The sequence below is a fragment of the Salmo salar genome, chromosome ssa04, assembly GCF_905237065.1.
Source record: "Salmo salar chromosome ssa04, Ssal_v3.1, whole genome shotgun sequence".
Classification (NCBI taxonomy): domain Eukaryota; kingdom Metazoa; phylum Chordata; class Actinopteri; order Salmoniformes; family Salmonidae; genus Salmo; species Salmo salar.
This window is the reverse complement of record NC_059445.1, coordinates 19,493,083-19,514,477: the sequence shown is the minus strand read 5'-3', so window position 1 is coordinate 19,514,477 and position 21,395 is coordinate 19,493,083. Positions and strand designations below refer to the sequence as shown.

Below are 21,395 nucleotides of genomic sequence, written 5' to 3'. Positions count from 1 at the left end.
AGCCTTGTTATTGTTATCTTTAGAAAGAACAGTGTGTTAGAAAGAATAGAGTAGAAAATCATGGAATTACTTTATTCCATCAACATCACATCAGTAAGGTAAATATTAAACTATACTTGTTCTAGCCTATTTTTACTCTCTCTCTTAAAACAGGTTTTTACACAAGCCTGTTTCAAATGACAATTTAACAAAGGGTTAAAATGATGTACTCCATTTTGTAGAGAACAGTCAGTCTGTAATATCAAGTACAGGGTTACATTCGTTCATGTTTAATATTTCACCCGTCATCACAAGACCTGGAGCCTTCAGGCCATTTACTGCAAATAGCTTGAGGTCAAGGACTGTTTGTAAAGATCTCATACCACAGATGATAGATAAGAAAAACTCCAGAGTTCACAAGCTTAACAGAAACAGTTAAGTGGGACTTGACTTGAGAATGTTTTGACGTACATCAGTATAAATATTGCCAACAGTGTCTAAGTCAATTATTGAGTGGCAATGTTTGCTACAGCCATAACAGATATGAGAGACTAAAAATATCTGATTAAGGAGAACTCCTACCTACTACCCAGTGCCATGGGAGGGCAATAGGGCAAAGGGACACAGTAAGGGGTTGTCTTTGGACCTCTTCCCCAATGAAAGCATGACCTCAGGGTCGTCTCATCTCACCTGACTTGTTATAAAGATGTTATAAAAAAGTATTTTATGAATAGAACATAAGAAAAAACACATTCAGAGGGGAAATATAGTCTTACTCTTCAATAACATGACAGTGTTTTGGCTATGCCAGCACACCAAACAAGTCTGTATCATGTGAGAGTGTGAGCATATCCAGATGCTCAACTGAGGGATCAAAATAAAAAACGAGTTCCCAGACATCACTCGTATACATCTCAAGCTATGATTTCTCCCTGTTGTGGACATTCCTATGTCTGATAAGGCTACTTAGGAAGGAGAAGCTCTTGTAACATAGTTTGCACTTGAAGTTGTCCTTGGTGTGAACGGTCTGGTGCTGCTTCACATATTTCGCCTTAGCGAATCGCTTCCCACACGTAGGGCAGGCGTATGGCTTGTCGGCATCCGTCCCAATGCTCGGGCTCCCACGTTTTGACCCAATGACACCAGAGAGCCCTCCATGACATGGAGCCATTCTTTGGCTGTTGTTGGGATTGTGTGCTGTGTTATAGGCTAGGTACCTGTTGTGGTGACTGCCCATACTGACCCTGTCTGTATTCGTGGGGTAACTATGAAGCAGCTGAGGAAGGCTAGACCCAGGCCCAGGGGGATCTCCCACCATTCTCTGTGAAGGCTGAAGCCCAGGTTGACCTGCTCTGTTCATCATGGATACTGTGGTGTTTGTATCATAGGAACAGGAGGGTCTATCTCTATCAGCCCCAGGCCCTGCTCCATCCCTGCACTGAGACTGTAAAGAGAAGGGTCTGGACTGCAGACTGGGTCCCTGACTGGAGCCTCCGTCTCTCTGATGACCACCAGGACTGAGGTTGTTCAGTCCACCTGTCCACTGGTTGTGTTTTGTGTGGTGGTGGAGTCTCTGTCCCTCGTGGTTCGGTCCTAGTTGCGACTCGGGAAGGAAGAGCGACGGCTCCGGATCCAGGGTTCTGATCCGGTGCCAGGGTTTGTGACCAGCCGCCTCAAGGGTCCGGTCTCTCCCGCCAGGAACACCAGTTATCAGCAGGTCCTCACGGACGGCAGACTGTAAACACATTGTACAGAAGATAATATACAGGTTTATAGAAGTAATTCTTTGCTGTACAAACAGAAACATGACATGATATTATCAAACGTTAGCCACAGTTAAGCCCATCTCTAACACTGTGATTCAAGTACCCAAAAATATGGAGCCATTGGAGTTCATTATAAATAATGTCCATATGTGTTGGTTCGACTGTGACAAGGGAAACTCAGTCCCTGAAATGATACAAAAATAACCAAGTCAGTCAGAACAGAGTCAATTTTGTATTTAATTTCAACAAGATGGTCATACACTCACATAACGTGAAGTACAGTACTTTTATTACACAAAATGATACTTGACAAGTAGAATAACTTCTCACTATGGTAACTAGAATACTTTGGAAAAGGTTCAACATTACATTACACACATCTTCACTACTTTATGTAAAGTAAACATGAATTAAGGCACTCATTATAAAACACCAGATCAAACAACAGGACAAGGTTGTCACTCATCAGTGAAGCATTTTTACAGACACCATCACACCAACCATCACCATATCATCTACTCTGCCTCATCATACTCATGATTTCCTCAGTTCACCTCATCTAGTTCCACACTACATATAAAAACAATATAATTAACTACATTACATGTCACTATACGCAATACAAACAAACTACTACTACATTACATGTCACTATACATGGGCCATGTGCATTTTCTGCTGGTGTATCCTGAGGTAGCTTCTCTCTAAGAACCTCTTCCCGCAGTGCGTACAGGCAAATGGCCTCTCTCCCGTGTGGACCTTCAGGTGCACCTTCAGCTGGTGCTGGCGGGAGAACCTCTTCTCACACTGGGGGCAGCTATAGGGTTTCTCCCCTGTATGGACTCTCTGGTGCCTATTCAGGCTGGACGATTGAGAAAAACTGGCCCGGCACAGGTGGCAGCCGAATGGTTTCTCCCCCGTGTGCATCCTCTGGTGGATCTCCACCTGTTTCGGGAAACTGAAGGCTTTCCTACAGAACGAACACTGGAAGCGCTTCTCTTTTGCGCTGCCACCTTTACTGATTCTGTCTCTACTACGGTCATTTGTCAATGGTCTTGTGTAGCCATTTAGTGTTGAGGCACTGGCATTATCTGAGGTCTGGTTTAACAGAAGAGTGTGAGGAGGATGAAGGCCAGGGAGTGTCTGTGTTGTCGCAGGGTCCATGTTCCAGTTGATAGATCCTATAGAAGGCAGGCTGAAGGCAGCATCTGTTAGGGGGTTAACCTGAGGCGCCATCAGTGTCTCTGAATCACAACTATAGTAGCAGGACGGAGCATCACTAGCCGAGTCTGTGTCTGTTCTCATATGGACACCTCCCTGTCCCTGCAGACCAAATCTACGCCTCGTCCTGGTTTCATCCAGTCTGTTGTCATGGAGACTAAGTTTGGATGTTGTTTTGTATTCGACTGTCTGTTTCTGGTTGTGGTTAACAGTGTTGTTCCCCAGCCCAGAGTTGAGGACGCTGTCCCATCCACTGACCTCCACTATCTCGCCTCTGGTCCTGGCCTGCTCAGTGATGTTGTCCCCTGGGCCCTTGGCTGCAGCAGTCTGGGTATCCAAGATGGCCACCCAGTCTCCTCTGTTATCCTCCAGCCAATCACCTGCAGGAAAAGGTTACAAAATAGACTTTACAAACATGCAGAGAACTCTACATATGGAGTTTGAGTCAAATAAATCATCAAGTTTATACATTATGTGCTTCTACACCCGCAATGCTTGCTGTTTGTGGTTTTAGGCTGGGTTTCTGTACAGCACTTTGATATATCAGCTGATGTAAGAAGGGCTATATAAATACATTTTATTTGAGTTATAAACATACACTGAGTATACAAACATTAAGAACACCTGCTCTTTTCATGACAGACTGACCAGGTGAAAACTATGATCCCTTATTGATGTCACTTGTTAAATCCACTTCAATCATTGTAAACGAAGGGGAGGAGACAGGTTAAATAAAGGTTTTTAAGCCTTGAGACAATTGAGACATGGATTGTGTATGTGTGTGTCACGGCTCCTCTGCAGTGCAGGGGCGGTTCCTCCTGCAGGCAGAGCAGGGTCGTTAGTGATTGGAGCTGGCGTGATTGGAGCCACCTGGGCTCACGGTATTAAACTGCTCCACTAACCACTCTCTCTCTCTCCCTGCTCCTCCAGGTAGGATCCTGTTTTGTTTGTTCCTTTGTAGGTTTACTTAGTTTCCACTCAGTTATGTTCACACACAGATTCATGCACCTTACATACACCCTACATTATGACATTTCCACACCTCATTCCTTTTTCTTTCTTTAAAGTTAGTTTTTTCTTTTACAATAAAGAACCTTTTGATTGGCCTATACCTGTTGTTCATGTCCCCTCATTTTTGCCACAGGCTATGAGCCGGCCTGTGACAAGTCGGGGCTCGTCCGTAAGTTAATTGTACTTTAGTCTTACTTTAGTATTTGTTTACTTTAACATTTTGTCATAGTAGGTTTAGGTGTTGTCGCGATTGTCTTTGCTTTATTATTGATACGTTTGTTTATTTGTAATTTGGCTTATTTGACTATTTTATAGTTAACTTGGGTTAGTCTAGTTCAGATTGCCAATTTTTTTTTGGTTTGAGGGCATGTTTTGGTTGGGCCAATATGGTTGGAGAGCGTTGAGAGCCATGTGTTCTTTTGGTTCAGTTAGCTTGGTAGCTAAACTTGGTTAACAATTCACTCTGGGTTTTTCTGGGTTTTTGTTCAAGTGGGAGTCCTCTCCTGTTCAGGCTTATCAGCGAGTGTCAATAGGAGGCTCGTGGTGTTTGTTTTAGGTGGCAGTGAACGTGGGTAGAGTTTTCCTTTTTCCCCTTCATCGGCTCGGGAGGACCTCCGTGGTTATGGGGGAGCCGCCAGTTTCTGGTTGTCTTTTCCACTCCACTGGTTTTGTGTGCATGAAACCCCACCACATGTGACTGCACGAAGACCAGGGCCAGTTAGTTGTTTTTGGAGGATAGTGGGGTGTGGCTCCTGTCCTTGAACCCAGACTAACAGCAGGTGAGTTGTGTATTTTTTGGGGAGCATTTGTAATAGTTGTATTGGTTGAGAAAAATGTCTTCCATTCTGAGTGGTTTTGTTCAAGCTCCTTCAGAGGTAGCTTTAGAGTTGTGTACTAAGGAGCAGTTAATTGAAATTGCTGAACATTATCAGATTGAGATTGTTGACTGTTAAAGCTAAATTAAAGCAGGGTCTTAAGGAAATGGGTGTTTTTCGGGGTCAGTCTGCTAGTAGTGAGGGTACAAGTTCCCAGTAGTCCTTCATTAACTTTTGAGCAGCAGCGGGAGCTGTTGCAAATGCAGTTGGAGATAGACCAAAATAATTGCCACAGTTTGTTTCACAGAATCTTTGTTTGTTGCCTAAATTTGATGAGTCAGATCCAGATACTTACTTTGCTTTATTTGAGCGTATTGTGGAAGCTAGAGCTTGGTCAGATTTGGACATGACTATGTTGTTGCAATGTGTACTTACAGGTAAAGCACGTGAGGCTTTTGCAGCACTGAGTGTAGCTGACAGTGAAGTGTATGCTAAAGTTAAATCAGCAGTTCTGAAGGTTTACGAACTTGTGCCAGAGGCATATAGTCAACGTTTTCGTTACAGGAAAAGTTAGATTCACCAATCTATTCTGAGTTTGTTCGTGATTTGACTTCTGCATTTAATCGTTGGTGTACTGCTTCTGAAGTTAGTACTTTTGAGGGTCTGTCTAATTTGATTGTTAGAACAGTTAAATTGTGTGACCAGGTTGCTACATATATGAATGTAAAATTAAGTCTCCAAGTGATGCAGCAGTCCTTGAAGATGAGTACAGGCTAACACATAAAAGCCATTTTGAGTCAAACAGTGACATGTACCATAAAAATAACTTTACTTCTAGGAATAGTAGGTCCATTTTTTTTGGAGCTTCTTTCCAAAAGCCTCAGCAGAAGTTTAGGTCTGGGACTTAAAGCACCAGTTAATGCTAATACCTGTCACTACTGTTTAGTTGAAGGACATAGGTAGAGGATGATCTTTCTTCCAAAGTCAAAAAAGTCAGGTCAAGTTAAACCTGTTGTGTTGGCAGCTCCTGTTTCAGCCTCTGACCACCAGGGTGAGCTTTTTCAGCCACTAGTTGAGTTTGATTCTGTCTTCCCACTGATTTTCCAGCCTTTATTTCAGATGGTGTAGTGTCCCTGCTAGATGGCAACCAAAATGTTTCAATCAAGATCTTAAGAGACACTGGAGCTTTAGATTATTTTATTCTGGAATCTGTTTTTCCATTCTCTAAGGAGTCTGATACTGGCAGATGTGGTATGGGTTTAGTTCCATTATCTTCTCCTTTACACGAAGTTAGCCTAAAATGTGGTCTGGTAGAGGGTGATGTAGATGTTGGGGTTAGACCCCAGTTGCCAGTAGAGGGAGTCCACATGATTCTGGGGAATGACTTGGCAGGTAGTAAGGTGTGGGCAGATGGCAAACTAAACATCTGTATGAAGCAACCTTCAGTGTCCCCAGCAAGGGTATCTTCAGATCGCGACTGTCTCCTGAGGTATTTCCAGTTTGTGCTGTTACCTGCGCTGCCTCTCGTAATAAGGTTGAGAGTAAGCCAGAAAGTCTTGAGTTGCCAGTCAAACTCCAGACAAAACAGTTGACTAGTTCTAGAGATTCATTGATGGCTGAGCAAAAGGCTGATACTACCTTGGCTGATCAATTTGAGAAAGTTGTTCCTGATTCAGTGGTGAGGAATAGTGCTCAGTGTTATTTTCTTCTTGATGGGCTGTTGGTTATGAAATGCGTTCCACACTATGATCAGGGTCTAGGAGAACCAGTCTTTCAAATAGTTGTACCTACTACTTTGCGAAATAAAGTGTTGCAAACTTCACATGGTGATGTGGCAGGTCATATGGGTGTTCGTAAAACTTATGATCGCATACTCCGTTATTTTTTTCTGGCCACTTTTAGCGGGATGTAGCTCAGTTTATTAAAACTTGTCATACGTGTCAGCGTGCAAGCCAAACCAGGTTGTAAGCCATGTGAACCTGTTAAAATGTTATCACTCCTGTGATCTAAGCAAAGTGGAAGGCACTCCAGCGGTGAGGTCAGCGTTGACTGCTGCTCCAGTCACAGCATCTTGAGGCTTTAACTTTGTGGAGGGGGGAGAAGAGGAGGTAGTTAGGGTTTCGGATGAGGTCTTACAAGGTTGGTTGAAAAACTCCCAGACTTTACAAATCCTTGGTTTTGGTAGATCATTTAGACTCAGAAACATGATGAATTGGTAGCTCTTATTAGAAGCTACCCTTGTTTTCTGACACTCTATCGAAAACCCATTTAATTGCGCATGACATAGACATCGGAGATGCTAAGCCTATCAAACAGATTTTATTGTGTATCTCAGGAGAAGAGACTGCAATTGGACGACGTGGTCGTCTACTCAGACTCGTGGGAGGAGTATGTCTGGAGAGTGCAAGCCCTGTTTGAAAGACAGGTGTGGGCCAGGTTGACTATCACTTTGGAAAAGTGTGAGTTTGCCAAAGCTACTGTCACATACCTAGGCAAGGTTGTTGGTCAGGGTGTTGTCTGTCCCGTGGAAGCCAAGGTTCAGGCTGTGAAGCAGTTCCCACAGCCCTCCACAAAGAAAGAACTGATGCGCTTCCTGGGAATGGTGGGGTACTACCGTGCTTTCTGTAAACGTTTCGGTAGTAGTGTCCCCCCTGACAACCTGTTAAATTCAGCCTTGGCCTTCATCTGGTCCACCCAGTGTCAAGAGGCATTTGATGCAGTTAAGGCTCTTTTGTGTTTGGCACCCATGCTGCCAGCACCAAATTGAGAAACCTTTCAAATTGCAGGTAGATGCCAGTCAAATCGGTGCTGGGGCTGTGCTTCTCCAGGAAAATGATGACAATGTTGAGTGTCCAGTCAGTTTCTTTTCCCGGAAATGTAATAAGTATCAGCAAAACTATTCTGTAATTGAAAAGGAGGCTTTAGGTCTCATTGGTGTTTTACAGCACTTCGAAGTCTATGTTGGTTCTGGTTTAACCCCTTTAAATGTAGTCACTGACCACAACCCACTTATTTTTCTGAAGTCCCTGCAAAATCCCAACCAGTGCCTGATGTGTTGGGCTTTGTTCTTGCAACCATTCAACCTCAATATTACTTACCTTAGTGGTAAGGATAATATCATTGCTGATGCTCTGTCCTGTGCTCCTTTAGCCTAGTTTGTATTTTCTCTCTGCTGACCCCTGTGGGTCTGTCTGCGCCTCTTTTCTCTTAAATTGCTCCCCAGGTACCAGGGCTGCTGAGTTTGAGGATGGACAGTCAGCTAGGGGACATGGGGCTGCTGCTAGGAGCTGGGACTGGGGGGGAATTTTGGAATGTTTTAAATATGTTGGGTCGTAATTTGGAATGAGGGGGGGACCCTCATTTTAAGGAGGGGGGGGTCACGGCTCCTCTGCAGTGCAGGGGTGGTTCCTCCTACCGGCAGAGCAGGGTCGTTAGTGATTGGAGCTGGCGTGATTGGAGCCACCTGGGCTCACGGTATTAAACTGCTCCACTAACCACTCTCTCTCTCCCTGCTCCTCCAGGTATGATCCTGTTTTGGTTGTTCCTTTGTAGGTTTACTTAGTTTCCACTCAGTCATGTTCACAAACACAGATTCATGCATCCATGCACCTTACATAAACCCTACATTATGACATTTCCACACCTCCTTTTTCTTTGTTTAAAGTTAATAGTTTTTTGTTTTACAATAAAGAACCTTTTGATTGGCCTATACCTGTTCATGTCCCCTCATTTTTGCCAGAGGCTATGAGCCGGCCTGTGGCGTGCCATTCAGAGGGTGAATGGGCAAGGCAAAAAATTTAAGTGCCTTTCAACGGTTTGTGTCAAACTGCAACGCTGCTTTTTTTTCACCCTGAACAGTTTTCTGTGTATAAACAATGGTCCACCACCCAAAGGACATCGAGCCAACTTGACACAACTGTGGGACAGCATCCCTGTGGAATGATTTTGACACCTTGTGGAGTCCATACCCTGATGAACTGAGGCAGTTCTGAGGGTAAACGTGTGGGGTGGGTGCAACTCAATATTAGGAAGGTGTTCCTAATGTTTGGTATACTCAGTTTTATTGATTTCATTTTATGTAGATGCATCACTATTCCCATTGAAGTATATCTATGTCTCCCTTACCTTGCTCCCCCATCTTTAGTTCACTCAGCAGATCAATGCTCTCTGGTCCATCTTCTATTGTCTCCTCTTTGACCAGCAGCAGATCAGGCTTCCCATCCATGTCTACTGACTGTAAGAGATACAGAGTGAGAGGATGTTGGATCAAGAAATCTGATATGAACATCTTCTGATTGGGCAATGAGGGATTGCTATGAGTACTATGCAAACATGTTAGGTGATTTGCTTACTTTACACTATTTAAAAGGATAGTTCGGGATTTTGGAAATGAAGCCCTTATCTACTTCCCTTGAGTCAGATGAACTGGTGTATACCATTATGTCTCTGCGTCTAGTATGCAGGCAGTTTGAGGTCATTTGCAGAGCCAATGCTAACTAGTTTAGGTCAAAGAATGGAAGTCTTTGGGTACCCCTAGCATGCTTGCTGTACCCAAATACTTCCAGTGTTTAAGCTGAGCTAGTTAGCACTGGCTTGCAAAATGACCTCTAACTCCCTACATACTAGACGCAGAGACATAATGGTATACACCAGTTCATCTGACTCAAGGGAAGTAGATAAAGAGCTTAACCTGTTAGGGCTAGGGGGCAGTATTGACACGGCCGGATAAAAAACGTACCCGATTTAATCTGGTTACTACTCCTGCCCAGTAACTAGAATATGCATATAATTATTGCCTTTGGATAGAAAACACCCTAAAGTTTCTAAAACGGTTTGAATGGTGTCTGAGTATAACAGAACTCATATGGCAGGCCTGAGAGGATTCTATATGGGAAGTGGCCTGTCTGACAAGTTGTTGTTCATCTGGGCTCTTTTTATTGAAGACTGAGGATCTTTGCTCTAACGTGACACTTCCTACGGCTCCCATAGGCTCTCAGAGCCCGGGAAAAAGCTGAACGATATCGAGGCAGCCTCTGGCTGAAACACATTATCGCTTTTGGCAAGTGGCCAATCAAAGTACTATGGGCTTAGGCGCGTGCACGAGTCGACCCCGTGCTTTATTTTCTTTCGTCTGTTTACCTAAATGCAGATTCCCGGTCTGAATATTATCGCTTTTTTACGAGAAAAATGGCATAAAAATGGATTTTAAACAGCGGTTGACATGCTTCGAAGTACGGTAATGGAATATTTCGAATTTTTTTTGTCACGAAATGCGCCATGCTCGTAACCCTTATTTACCCTTTCGGATAGTGTCTTGAACGCACAGACAAAACGCCGCTATTTGGATAACTATGGATTACTTGGGACCAAACCAACATTTGTTATTGAAGTAGAAGTCCTGGGAGTGCATTCTGACGAAGAACACCAAAGGTAATAACATTTTTCTTATAGTAAATCTGACTTTGAGTGCTAAACTTGCTGGGTGTCTAAATAGCTAGCCCTGTGATGCCGGGCTATCTACTGAGAATATTGCAAAATGTGCTTTCACCGAAAAGCTATTTTAAAATCGGACATATCGAGTGCATAGAGGAGTTCTGTATCTATAATTCTTAAAATAATTGTTATGCTTTTTGTGAACGTTTATCGTGAGTAATTTAGTAAATTCACCGGAAGTTTGCGGGGGGGTATGCTAGTTCTGAACGTCACATGCTAATGTAAAAAGCTGGTTTTTGATATAAATATGAACTTGATTGAACAAAACATGCATGTATTGTATAACATAATGTCCTAGGTGTGTCATCTGATGAAGATCATCAAAGGTTAGTGCTGCATTTAGCTGTCTTCTGGGTTTTTGTGACATTATATGCTAGCTTGAAAAATGGGTGTCTGATTATTTCTGGCTGGGTACTCTGCTGAAATAATTTTAAACCTCTCCCTGTCTGAGTCTGTAAACCAAACATGTTTCAAGCAGACCACCATAGTCCCTTATGCCCAAGAACACTAAGGTAACCTGGCTAAATGACTACCGATCCGTAGCACTCACATCTGTAGCCATGAAATGCTTTGAAAGGCTGGTCATGGCTCATATCAACACTATTATCCCAGAAACCGTAGACCCACTCCAATTTGCATACTGCACCAACAGATCCACAGATGATGCAATCGCTATTGCACTCCACACTGCCCTCTCCCTGTTCACTCATGACTGCACGACTCCAACACCATCATTAAGTTCGCTGATGACACAACAATGGTAGGCCTGATCACCAACAACGATGAGACAGCCTATAGGGAGAAGGTCAGAGACCTGACTTTGTGGTGCAAGGACATCAACCTCTCCCTCAACGTGATCAAGACAAAGGAGATGATTGTGGACTACAGGAAAAGGAGGACTGAGCACGCCCCCATTCTCATTGACGGGGCTGTAGTGGAGCAGGTTGAGAGCTTCAAGTTCCTTGGCATCCACATCAACAAAAAACTAATATGGTCCAAGCACACCAAGACAGTCGTGAAGAGGGACGACAAAACCTATTCCCCCTCAGGAGACTGAAAAGATTTAGCATGGGTCCTCAGATCCTCAAAAGATTTTACAGCTGCACCATCGAGAGCATCCTGACGGGTTGCATCACTGCCTGGTATGGCAACTGCTCGGCCTCCGACCTGCCATCCAGGACCTCTATACCAGGCGGTGTCAGAGGAAGGCCCTAAAAATTGTCAGACTCCAGTCATCCTAGTCATAGGCTGTTCTCTCTGCTACTGCACGGCAAGCGGTACCGGAGCGCCAAGTCTAGGTTTAGGGGCAGAACTACAGATTTTGACCTTGTCAGCTTGGGGATTCGATCCAGCAACCTTTTGGTTACTGGCCCAATGCTCTAACCACTAGGCTACCTGCCGCTCCAAAATGTTATCTTATGTTTATGCACCAAATGGTTGTTTTATGAAATAGAGTAATAGATAATGTCTCATCTTCCTGGCATCTGGGAAACTAAGCTGGGTTGTGGGTAAAACACCATCCTGTGTATATAACCAAGGTGCCTTAACGGAGTTGGAACCAGTCTGACTAAGTATTTTTAGGTACTATATAATCAGTTCATTTTCAGTTAGGCTCTCAGCCCAACAGCTGTTGTGTTGACGGTTTCATTATTGCAATAATTAATCGATATTAAATAAAGATTGTTTGAAGCAATGACAAAGTCTCGCTCGGTACTAAATTTCCACGACTTGTAAACTCACTTTTGAGAAAGTGGCTTTGAATGTTTTGGTACTACTAATGGAGAGCCCTTTGTCTACACCCATTCAGCACCGTTCACACACTCTTAAGCTTTAAAGGTTGATCCGAGTGTTCTGTACTAACTTGCTAGCTACTTCCAGACATCTAAGTGAGAGAACGGCTCACTGAACATTACTCGCCCTAGCAGAGCTCGTTAGGCTGCTGTGTTATCCAGAGCGTTGGTGACTGCAACTGTGCTGTCAGATTGTCCATTCGTAAATTCATAGCGTTTAGCGTTCAGAGCTCACACTGGACGCTCTGGCCGATGAGTAGGGTTGATCCAAACGTTCTGACCTCACAACGGCAGTCAAGCGCCCAAGCTAACATTGGCTAGCTACTTCCAGACAGATAATGAGAGAACACCCCACTGACCATTTTATTCGACCTAGCAGGGCTGTTTTCATATTATCCAGAGCGATGGTGACTAACTGTGCAGCTGGCAACAATTTCATTTAGCTTTTTTGCTGACGTTTACTGACACCGGCTATTTTCAACGGGCTATTTTCAACGGGTGTTGAGCGTTCATAAATTCATCCGTTATTCTGCGCTCTGGCACACTAAGACGAGAGTCTTTTGTTAAGACATGTAGCTAGCTAGGTAAACAATGACCCATAATCCGAACTCATGACATTACTACCCTGCATGAATCTGCAGGTAGCTAACCAACCAGGTTCAATGTTAGCTAGCTAACATTAGGCTATAACTAGTCAAGCAAATGTGTCAAACGTGTAATATCTGAAAATGTAGCTAGCTAGACTATCTTACTAGTATACATCATGGTTGGACGCGACTCCTGTCGGATGCCATGGTTGCCCTTAGTTTGAAGATGTAATCCGGAGACAGGTGTTTACTCCATGTCCTTAGATATCATACTCAAATTCCACTGATTTCAAAACTCGGTCTCCAGACAGTAGAGAGCATACACATAACGTTAGCTAGCGAGCCAGCCACCTAACACTAGCTAGTTAACAGTACACTTTAACTTGACATTAGGTTTATAAATTTTTACTACGGGATCCATTTTTTAAAAAAAGTAGCGTTAGACAGGATAACCTAGACATACTGACAAGCTCAAATAGACAAGTGTGCTATATGGCAGACCAATCGAAACTAATCTCTCTGCATGTCCAGCCCCCTCATTATTTTAGCAACCTTCCCGCTAGCCATGATTTGCTGTCTTTTTTTTCTGGCTAAACCAACTAGGTTTGTAATTTAACCATTTTATTTGTATTTACAGACAGCATACAAGTTTGGGTCACATATTGGAAGACCTGTCCATTTAATTTATCAGCCAACAATATGAGTAGGCCTAACGAACAGCAAAAGCACTATTCAATCTACTTGTACAAAGGTCGACCTATTCCATTCTGTGCGAGAAATAAATATTCCTAACAGTCTGGGACAGTTGTGGAATGCGATAGATCTCATTAATACAACTACTAGCATCCCAAAAACTTTTTTACGCAATGTGACAGATCAGAACGCTTAGCTTAAAATGTTGATAAACTATTAGGCTATTTCTTCACATAAGAGCTGCAATGCGCACATGGTAGTAGGGTATAAGCGCGAATGTTCCATTAGCGGAAAACACCATTATCAAAAGTGATCGCAAAATGCAATTTTATGGTGAAAATGATCTAACCCAAACTTGAAACGCACTGCTTATGTATGCCAGTTAGGCTCTACACCCCTTGTAAAGCGCTAAATTGTGCTAAATTTTAAGAAGTTATTTGGCCACTTTAGTTGTGATACAAACCTTATAGGGCTATGGGCTAGGCTACATGAGGTGTGTGACTATGATTTGGAAATGTTGCAAAAAAAATGCATTGTTTCTTATGCTGGGCATCATTCACAAGTGATAGGCTAATATTGTCACCCATCAGACTATTCTTGATTTAATCTTGCCTTTAAATATTATTTAGTATGTATGTGAAATTTGTTTAGAATGGACCATTATCATGCACCTGTATCGAAACGGGGTCAGCGGGAAAAAAATGCATGTCATCTATGCACATAAATACCGAATGGAGGACACTTTCCCCGTGGTTTATTTTCATGCCAGCCAGGTAGGCTATACTCCTGTTGTAAATATAAGCAATGTGCTTAATATTAGGAAAGTTGAGTATGTAGGTAGGCCTAGCCTATAGAAAGCTGATCCTCCTATTTTTAGTAGAGGTCACTGTTTTCTCACGGACGATGCTGGGCCAATTGTGCGCCGCCCTATGGGACTCCCAATCACGGCCGATTGTCATACAGCCCAGGATCGAACCAGGGTCTGTAGTGACTCCTCTAGCACTTAGATGCAATGCCTTAGACTGCTGTTCCACTCAGTAGCCCATAAATATTCACAATAAGCACTTCTGCATTGCCCAATATAACATGTTTGAAAATAAACCGACCGTTGAGCTCAACATACTGAGACTTTAACTTGTGCTTAATAGTATTCTTGAACAGCACTGCCACTCCCCTTGCTTTGGGTATTATAATAGTATTTTGAAGATAAATACACAACGCAGAGGACGAGAGTACTAAACTAGAGTACTAATGGTAAATAGAGAATTGTCAATGGAAATAGTTGGTTTTCAGTTAAACAGCTGTTTAGAATTTGTGGCATGTCAGTCCTGAACTCAGAGCCACGTTTTCATTGGTCTGTACATTGAGTCTGGAGCAGGACATTTGTTATTTGGCCATTGGCCCAGTTGTACTACAAGGTCATCTGACTGGTCTACCCAAGGCTAGGGTGGGGTGTTATAAGTGGCATCCTGTTTCTTTGTTCTGTGGAGAAAATCTGAGGACAGGGGGAATGAACATCTACCTCCCAGAATAACATCTATGATTTGTCCTTTTCAAATAAATCTATTTTTCTCCCCCTGATTTGCTTTGGAGTTTGTGTTATTGAAGAATAACATCAACTGCTAACAGTGACTAAGATGTTAAAAATATTTCTCCAAAATATTTTTTCATTTGTTCCAAGACTTGTCCCATTAAATTAGTTTCTTGCAACAGGGCTATGACACAATTTCTTAATATAATTAATTATTTGTTTCCTTTTAATGTGACGTGCCATAGTTTCATGGAATGTGAAATCTATGTTCAATTCATTACCTGTCTTCTGTCTACTGGCCATAAATTAAAATACAAATGAGTAAACAAATGTCATAGCTGTAGTACCATAGGATGAAGTAGCCTCTCAGAGTAGGAGTAATCTAGGATCAGTTTAGCCTTTTAGATCATAATGAGTAAGGTTATTTGGAAAGATCAGTACTCTTACTCTGAGACTTTGTGGATACAAGCCCGGGTCTTGATAAATTTAGTCTCAAAAGGCCCTGTGCAGTCATATGTATTTTTCCTGTATTTTATATCCATTTCCACACTATTAGGTTTGAATAATACTGTAATATTGTGAAAATTATGATAATGCCTTTTAGTTTAAGAGCTGTTTAAAAAGTCCGCCTGAAATTTCAACCTGTTTTGGTGGGATGGAGTTTTGGCCTGCCTGGTGAAATCACCAGTTGGTAAATTGGTTAAATGGATACTTCGGTATCTTTGGTGATTTCATAATTACCCAGTCAGACACTCATGGATACCATTTTTATGTCTCTGCATGCAGTTTGAAGAAAGTTGAAGGTAGCATATACTGTAGTTAGCTTAGTGCAGTTGCTAAGTCTATGGGTATCTACTAGCCCGCTCCTCTCAAAGGCAGGGAAATGGACATTGTAACTACTTCAAAGCTAGGTGGTTCACACTTTGTACTCTTATTTTAACGTTAGTTGTTTGAAAAACATTTTTTGTAACTATTTTCTCCGAACTACGCATTTCATTAATCCGCTGTGACAGTGGGTGCAAGGATAGGCTGTGCGTGAGTGTCAACAGCTAAGACAGCGGGACAGCGACAGTTTTGAATGAGTTTGCTAGATATCAAGTAAACAAAGTATGAGAAGAGTACATCAACAATAAACCCCACAGTCAAAAAATGTATTTAGACCAGGATGAGAGAACGATGTAATGTGTTGAAATGTGGTGTGTTTAATGTTGGTTGAGTGTGATAATGTTGTAAAGAAATTTTAAAAAATTAAATACAAGTTTTTCTCAGAAGTGCTGATCGAGGATCAGGGCCCAGATTCACAAAACTTTCTTAAGAAATATGTTCTTAACTGCCATTTTTTTCCTTAACTATAGACTTAAGAAGCAAGTTAAGCAAAGTTGCTATTCCTCAAAGGTTATTGGAAATGTTCTTGCGCTATTTCTAATGTTTCTCCTTAAGCAAAAAGTTAAGAAATTAGATTCTGGAAAATGAAGTTATTGGAAATGTTCTTAATTACAAGATAGCTAAACCCTTGTCTTAAACTCAGGGCAGTGAGAGAAAAAGCTCATGAAAGCAATTGAACATGTTTAATTCACACAAACTTAATCTGAAAGTTCAGCATTGATTATTTTAAACCCAATAACATGTTTTAGAACAGTCATCTCAGTACGAAATATGCCAACATGATTGCCATTGCCAGCTAAATAGCTAGATAAAACGGTTGCCTAGCAACAAATATCTTAAGATTCGGAAGAAAATCATTAAATCTTAAGACATTGTTGAGGAATTGCACTTACTATCTTATGAACTAAGAACAAGAAGGATCCCCAAAAAATTCTTAAGATGGTTCGTAAGTTTGAGTAAGATGTGTTTTGTGAATCTGGGCCCAGTTCCCCACCTGTCTATATATTCATTATGATCTAAAAGGCAAAACTGATCTTAGATCAGCACTCCTACTCTAAAATGCTTTGTGGATACGGGCTCTGACCAAACACCATTCAGACAGCAGTTCACAGTGCACTCACCTCAGTGAGACTGTGTGTGGTTCTATGCTGCTCAGCTGGTTCCTCTGTGTGTTCAGGAGGAGGTGTAGTCTGGTTGTCCTCCATGACCATGGTCCCCTCAGGGTTCCCCAGACCCTCCTCACACCCCTCCTCCTTCACCAGCAGCACCTCTGGACCCTCCTCCTGGAAGAGACAGATGATACAGATTACACAGACATACACTCCCTCAGGTACGTACACTCAGATAATAAACACACTTTCAACATGGAGTGTTTACCCATCCCCACTACATGAGTCCTATACTGTAGTTACAGAATGACTTCATTGTTTTTAAACCCATCATGGTGGACATAAATATGTTGATAAGCTATGATAAGTCAAGTCAACATCAGACAAACCTGACTAATCTTTTGACGTGTACAGTAGGTGTTTGTTAGGTATTGGTCGTCCCTAATTAACACAGCCACACAATAAAAATTGGCTATAACATAAACATTAATGAAAACAAAAACGTGCTTTTTGGTTTTAATTTAAGATTAGCCATAAGGTATAGCAGTGAAGTTAAGTTTATAATCTAATTTTAAGAAGATACATTTTAGAAATAGGCAGGGTTTAGCCATAATCATGACTTTGTTAACTAGTGACTAACTTGGCTATGAAGCGCTGTAATGTGTATGCAGAATAGGGTGAGATAAGATGTGATGTATACTTAAGGGAGTTTCAATGAAAGTCTTAGAATGAAAAGTCCCATTTTGTGTTTATTAAACATAAACCAGTTTTAAATACACCATATGAAAACCACACATACACACTCAACAAAAAATCTGCATGAACTAGATAAACTGCATACATTTTCTCATTACAAGTGTCTTAGGAAAAACATTAAGTAGTTGAATGAAAGTAAGGAACTAGGCATTTGTGAACATTATATAGGCACCACAGAACAAACACTATGTAACTGACTTTTTCGGCTTAAATATGCCATATATAAACACACAATGTCTGGATGCAATATTCAACACTGAAATCTATTACTATCGTTATCTTTTTGCTGACTAAAATTAATATTTTCCTTTAATGCAGGGTTTGAGCTAAACGTCAGAAGCTATCGAGTGGAATGGTTACTTTCTATGCTATAGAGTGGAATGGTTTTTCTGCTGGTGTATCCTGAGGTAGCTCCTCTCTGAGAACCTCTTCCTGCAGTGCGTACAGGCAAATGGCCTCTCTTCCGTGTGGACCTTCAGGTGCATCTTCAGCTGGTGCTGGCGGGAAAACTTCTTCTCACAGTGGAGGCAACTGAAGGGTTTTTCCCCTGTGTGGACCCTCTGGTGCCTCTTCAGGTCACCAGCCTGAGCAAAGCGCATTTGACACTGGGTACAGCTGAAGGGTTTCACCCCTGTGTGGACCCTCTGGTGCCTCTTCAGGTTGCCAGCCTCAGCAAAGCACATATGACACTGGGAACAGCTGAAGGGTTTCTCTCCTGTGTGGACCCTCTGGTGGATCTCCACCTTCTGGGGGCAGCTGAAGCCTTTGTTACAGAACATGCAGAGGAACCGTCTCTCTTTACTATTGCCCGATGTGGCTCCCACTCCCAGAGCCTGGGCTATAGCCCTGTCATTTGAGTTCAGTACCTGATTGAAAAGAACGCTGCCATGTGAATTGGAAAGTGCCTTAGAAGTGAATACGGCATCGTGATCCCTGAATGCGTGTAAAGTGGAGTGAGTCGTGACATTTAGATTTGTATCTAAGCTTCCCCTGTAATCAAAGGAATCTCTGTCCTGTGAGTGTCCGTCTCCTAGGTGACCATCTGCATTCCATGTGGGAGGAGCGTCGCCCTCCACTTTCACAGTCACGTCATCTACCACTATAACCTCCCCCTTCTTATCTAGGCACCCTTCAGAGTATACACTACTACTGTACCGGTTCCAGTCCTCTCTAGACAGATCAGTCTGTCTCTCTAAACCCAAGGGCATGTTGCCAGGGTTCATCTCTGTAGCGTAAGAACAAGACGGATCATCACCGCCAGTGTCGAATGTGTCACCATCTCCACGGGAATTAACTGTCCCCTGGCTCTGGTGAAATACTGCTAAGTATTCTGAGCCGGGAGCAAGACGACTGCCCAGTCTCTCTGGGTCTGATCTGTGGTCAGATCCTGTGTGTAAGAGCCTTTGTGTTACAGTTAAAGTCTCTGTGTCTGTCTCTGACTTGAGGATGGTGTTCAGCGTTCCACTGACCTCCGTGATCCTGCGTCGGGTCCTGGCCTGGGGCGCAGCAGCGAGGTCCTCGGTGGCTACATAGGGCGCCACTCCAGCCGCTGCTCCAGTCTGGTGCCGTGGGTCCTTCTCTCGTTCAGTCCTCTCCAGCTTGACCCCAGGACCTGCTGCATTTTCATCTGCAGACTGACATAAGAAAAGGGGAGGCTATTACCGGTTCATGAGTAGAATTGGATAACAATGTTGTAGGGATGTGAGCAAGTGAATAGCTGAGGTGAGCCTTTCTGAAATAAACTGGCCACATTTGATTAACTGTAAGTTTGATGTAATACTATTACACAAACCTCTATCACAATAACATGCTGGGTTGAGGTTCCACTCCCCTCATCAACAGTGATTGGTTCATCTCTCCACGCATTGTGTCCCGCAGGCTTCACAAAGCCCCTGTGGTCTCCAGTGAGATGTCCTTCACCTGAGAGAGTGATTGGGGAAAAGGTTGGTTAGGTACTGTCAATGCTGAACGCTAAATTGTACACTATTGACAGTTTTGACACTGTCTACAATTGGCAAGGATGTAAGGTAACACTACTTATAATTCCTTGATTTACTATGTATTGATATGATGCGTGGAACATAATACATCTATTGTTTTCTATTAGTAAATGGGAAATACCAGTAAATCAATAATCTGGTTTGAATATGATAGTGTTTTTCTGCAAGTTAGCTTAGTAACCAGGGGAATTATTGCATACTATCCCAAAACTGACCAAGACCCAATTCTGATTAACCATATGTGGTAAACATCTAACGTCACACATGCGCAGATGTGATCGGGGCGACAGGCCCCGCAGCATCGGCCTTCTGCAAAATGTAGCCAACCTCTTGCCGTTCCTTTGTATCGGTCGGGGATCTTGACACTACTGGGACCACCGGCGAGAACGCGTTCTCGCGTCCTCTCTGCGCGCTCCCGTGCCACCTTCATTTCAAGTAGCTGTAGTTTTCTCCGCAATGCCCTGCTTTCATTCTGGCTTTGAGTTATTTCCAAACGAAACACTGCATAGTCGTCGTCTACGAGTTTACAGATATCTGCCACGGCTGCATTCGCTAGCACCTCCATGATGGAGGCTATTTGAGTGTGAAAAACCATAGGCCTACAGTTAGCCATTGTTAGCAGCTAGCTAGCGTTACCTTAATAACATCTATCAACCAAGACCTGTCTCCAACGCGAATTTAACACTGCCTGGGGTAAGTATGTGTGGCTGTGCAGTTACATAAGTAATATTTGGAGTTTCAAGGTGATAATAAAAGTCTATATAACAATTAAAACGCTGCCGTGGATATTGTTCTTGGTTACTTTTCACTTCCGAATACAGTTCTTCTTCAGTGGTTTTTAAATGGCGGTTGGCAACCAACTTTAGTGATGCATTACCGCCGCAAATTGAACTGGAGTGTGGACCAGAGACGGCGAAGGTCAAAAGCCTAGTTCACCTCCCTACCCAATTAAACCATTATACCTAAGGAAATTGAATACATTAAATACAATATCACCTTATGGTTTTCTGAATGTTAAAGAGTAAGCTGTTCGATCCATGTACGGATCGTTCAATCAATATCTGAACTTCTTGACCGGAACCTTGGGTAAACCACTAGGAGCAGAGCGCCACGATATAGAACTGTCAAACGTTCACTCCTGAGATGGATAATGAGAGCAACATGGAAATTGTGTTTGTGAGAAGAGACTTTCATGCATGGGCAGGGTGTATTTGTGAGAGTGCAGAAATCTCTGCATGCACTCGGACTAATTTATTGCATTCGACAATGATTTTGAACTTGTTCAATATCAATGTTTCAAGCTCTCAAGTTTAATTTCCAGCCCAGCCCTACCTATGCACGATCAAAGTAGTTTATGCGCTCGCGCAACTAGTTTTCTTAGATACAAATCTGCTCGCGCTGTGATTTATTTTCTTGCTCGCGTGCTCATCTCGATTTGGCACTCATCTGACGCCATAGACAATCAGGATACAGAACCAATTAACATTGTACCTATAGTATTGCCTCTAATGATTAATGGTTCAAATGAAAGGGATTTGCATATAACTTGTTATTTGCATTTTAAAAAAAGTACATTTTTTTTGTTGTATTTTACCCCCTTTTTCGATCTTGTCTCATCGCTGCAACTCCCCAACGGGCTGGGAGACAAAGGTCGAGTCATGCATCCTCCGACACATGACCCGCCAAACCGCGCTTCTTAACACCCGCCCGCTTAACCCGGAAGCCAGCCGCACCAATGTGTCGGAGGAAACACCGTTCA

General features: G+C 42.7%; 4 protein-coding genes across 6 annotated transcripts in view; 1 reads left to right on the top strand and 3 right to left on the bottom strand.

Moving 5' to 3' along the window:
• The window catches only part of LOC106602512 (zinc finger protein 69 homolog), a 506,109-nt gene that overhangs the window by 302,719 nt on the left and 181,995 nt on the right, over positions 1 to 21,395 (bottom strand). The window lies entirely within an intron of this gene.
• LOC106602418 (zinc finger protein 500-like) overlaps positions 125 to 21,395 on the bottom strand; it is a 133,216-nt gene continuing 111,945 nt past the window's right edge. Inside the window, exons 6-7 of one of the 2 annotated variants that reach the window (XM_045717548.1) lie at positions 3,225 to 3,346; positions 125 to 1,714 (exon numbers count right to left, since the gene is read on the bottom strand). In XM_045717548.1, coding sequence (XP_045573504.1) covers positions 899 to 1,714; positions 3,225 to 3,346 — 938 coding nt within the window. In that variant the 3' untranslated portion in view covers positions 125 to 898. Of the gene's footprint in view, positions 1,715 to 1,964; positions 3,347 to 21,395 lie in introns of those variants that run through there. The other variant, XM_045717547.1, reaches the window with a different exon arrangement.
• On the bottom strand, positions 17,590 to 19,098 carry LOC106602471 (zinc finger protein 583-like). Its single transcript, XM_014195140.2, has one exon. The coding sequence runs from the start codon at positions 18,857 to 18,859 to the stop codon at positions 18,005 to 18,007; it is 855 nt and encodes a 284-aa protein (XP_014050615.1). The 5' UTR covers positions 18,860 to 19,098; the 3' UTR covers positions 17,590 to 18,004.
• The window catches only part of LOC106602408 (zinc finger protein 3), a 30,760-nt gene continuing 29,070 nt past the window's right edge, over positions 19,706 to 21,395 (top strand). The window contains exon 1 of the mRNA XM_014195027.2: positions 19,706 to 20,329. The gene's annotated coding sequence lies outside the window, so the exon portion shown is untranslated. The remainder of the gene's footprint in view (positions 20,330 to 21,395) is intronic.

Excerpts from the sequence above, each read along its gene's own strand:
- LOC106602471 (XM_014195140.2), bottom strand. The coding sequence starts at position 18,859 with ATGAACCCTGGCAACATGCCCTTGGGTTTAGAGAGACAGACTGATCTG.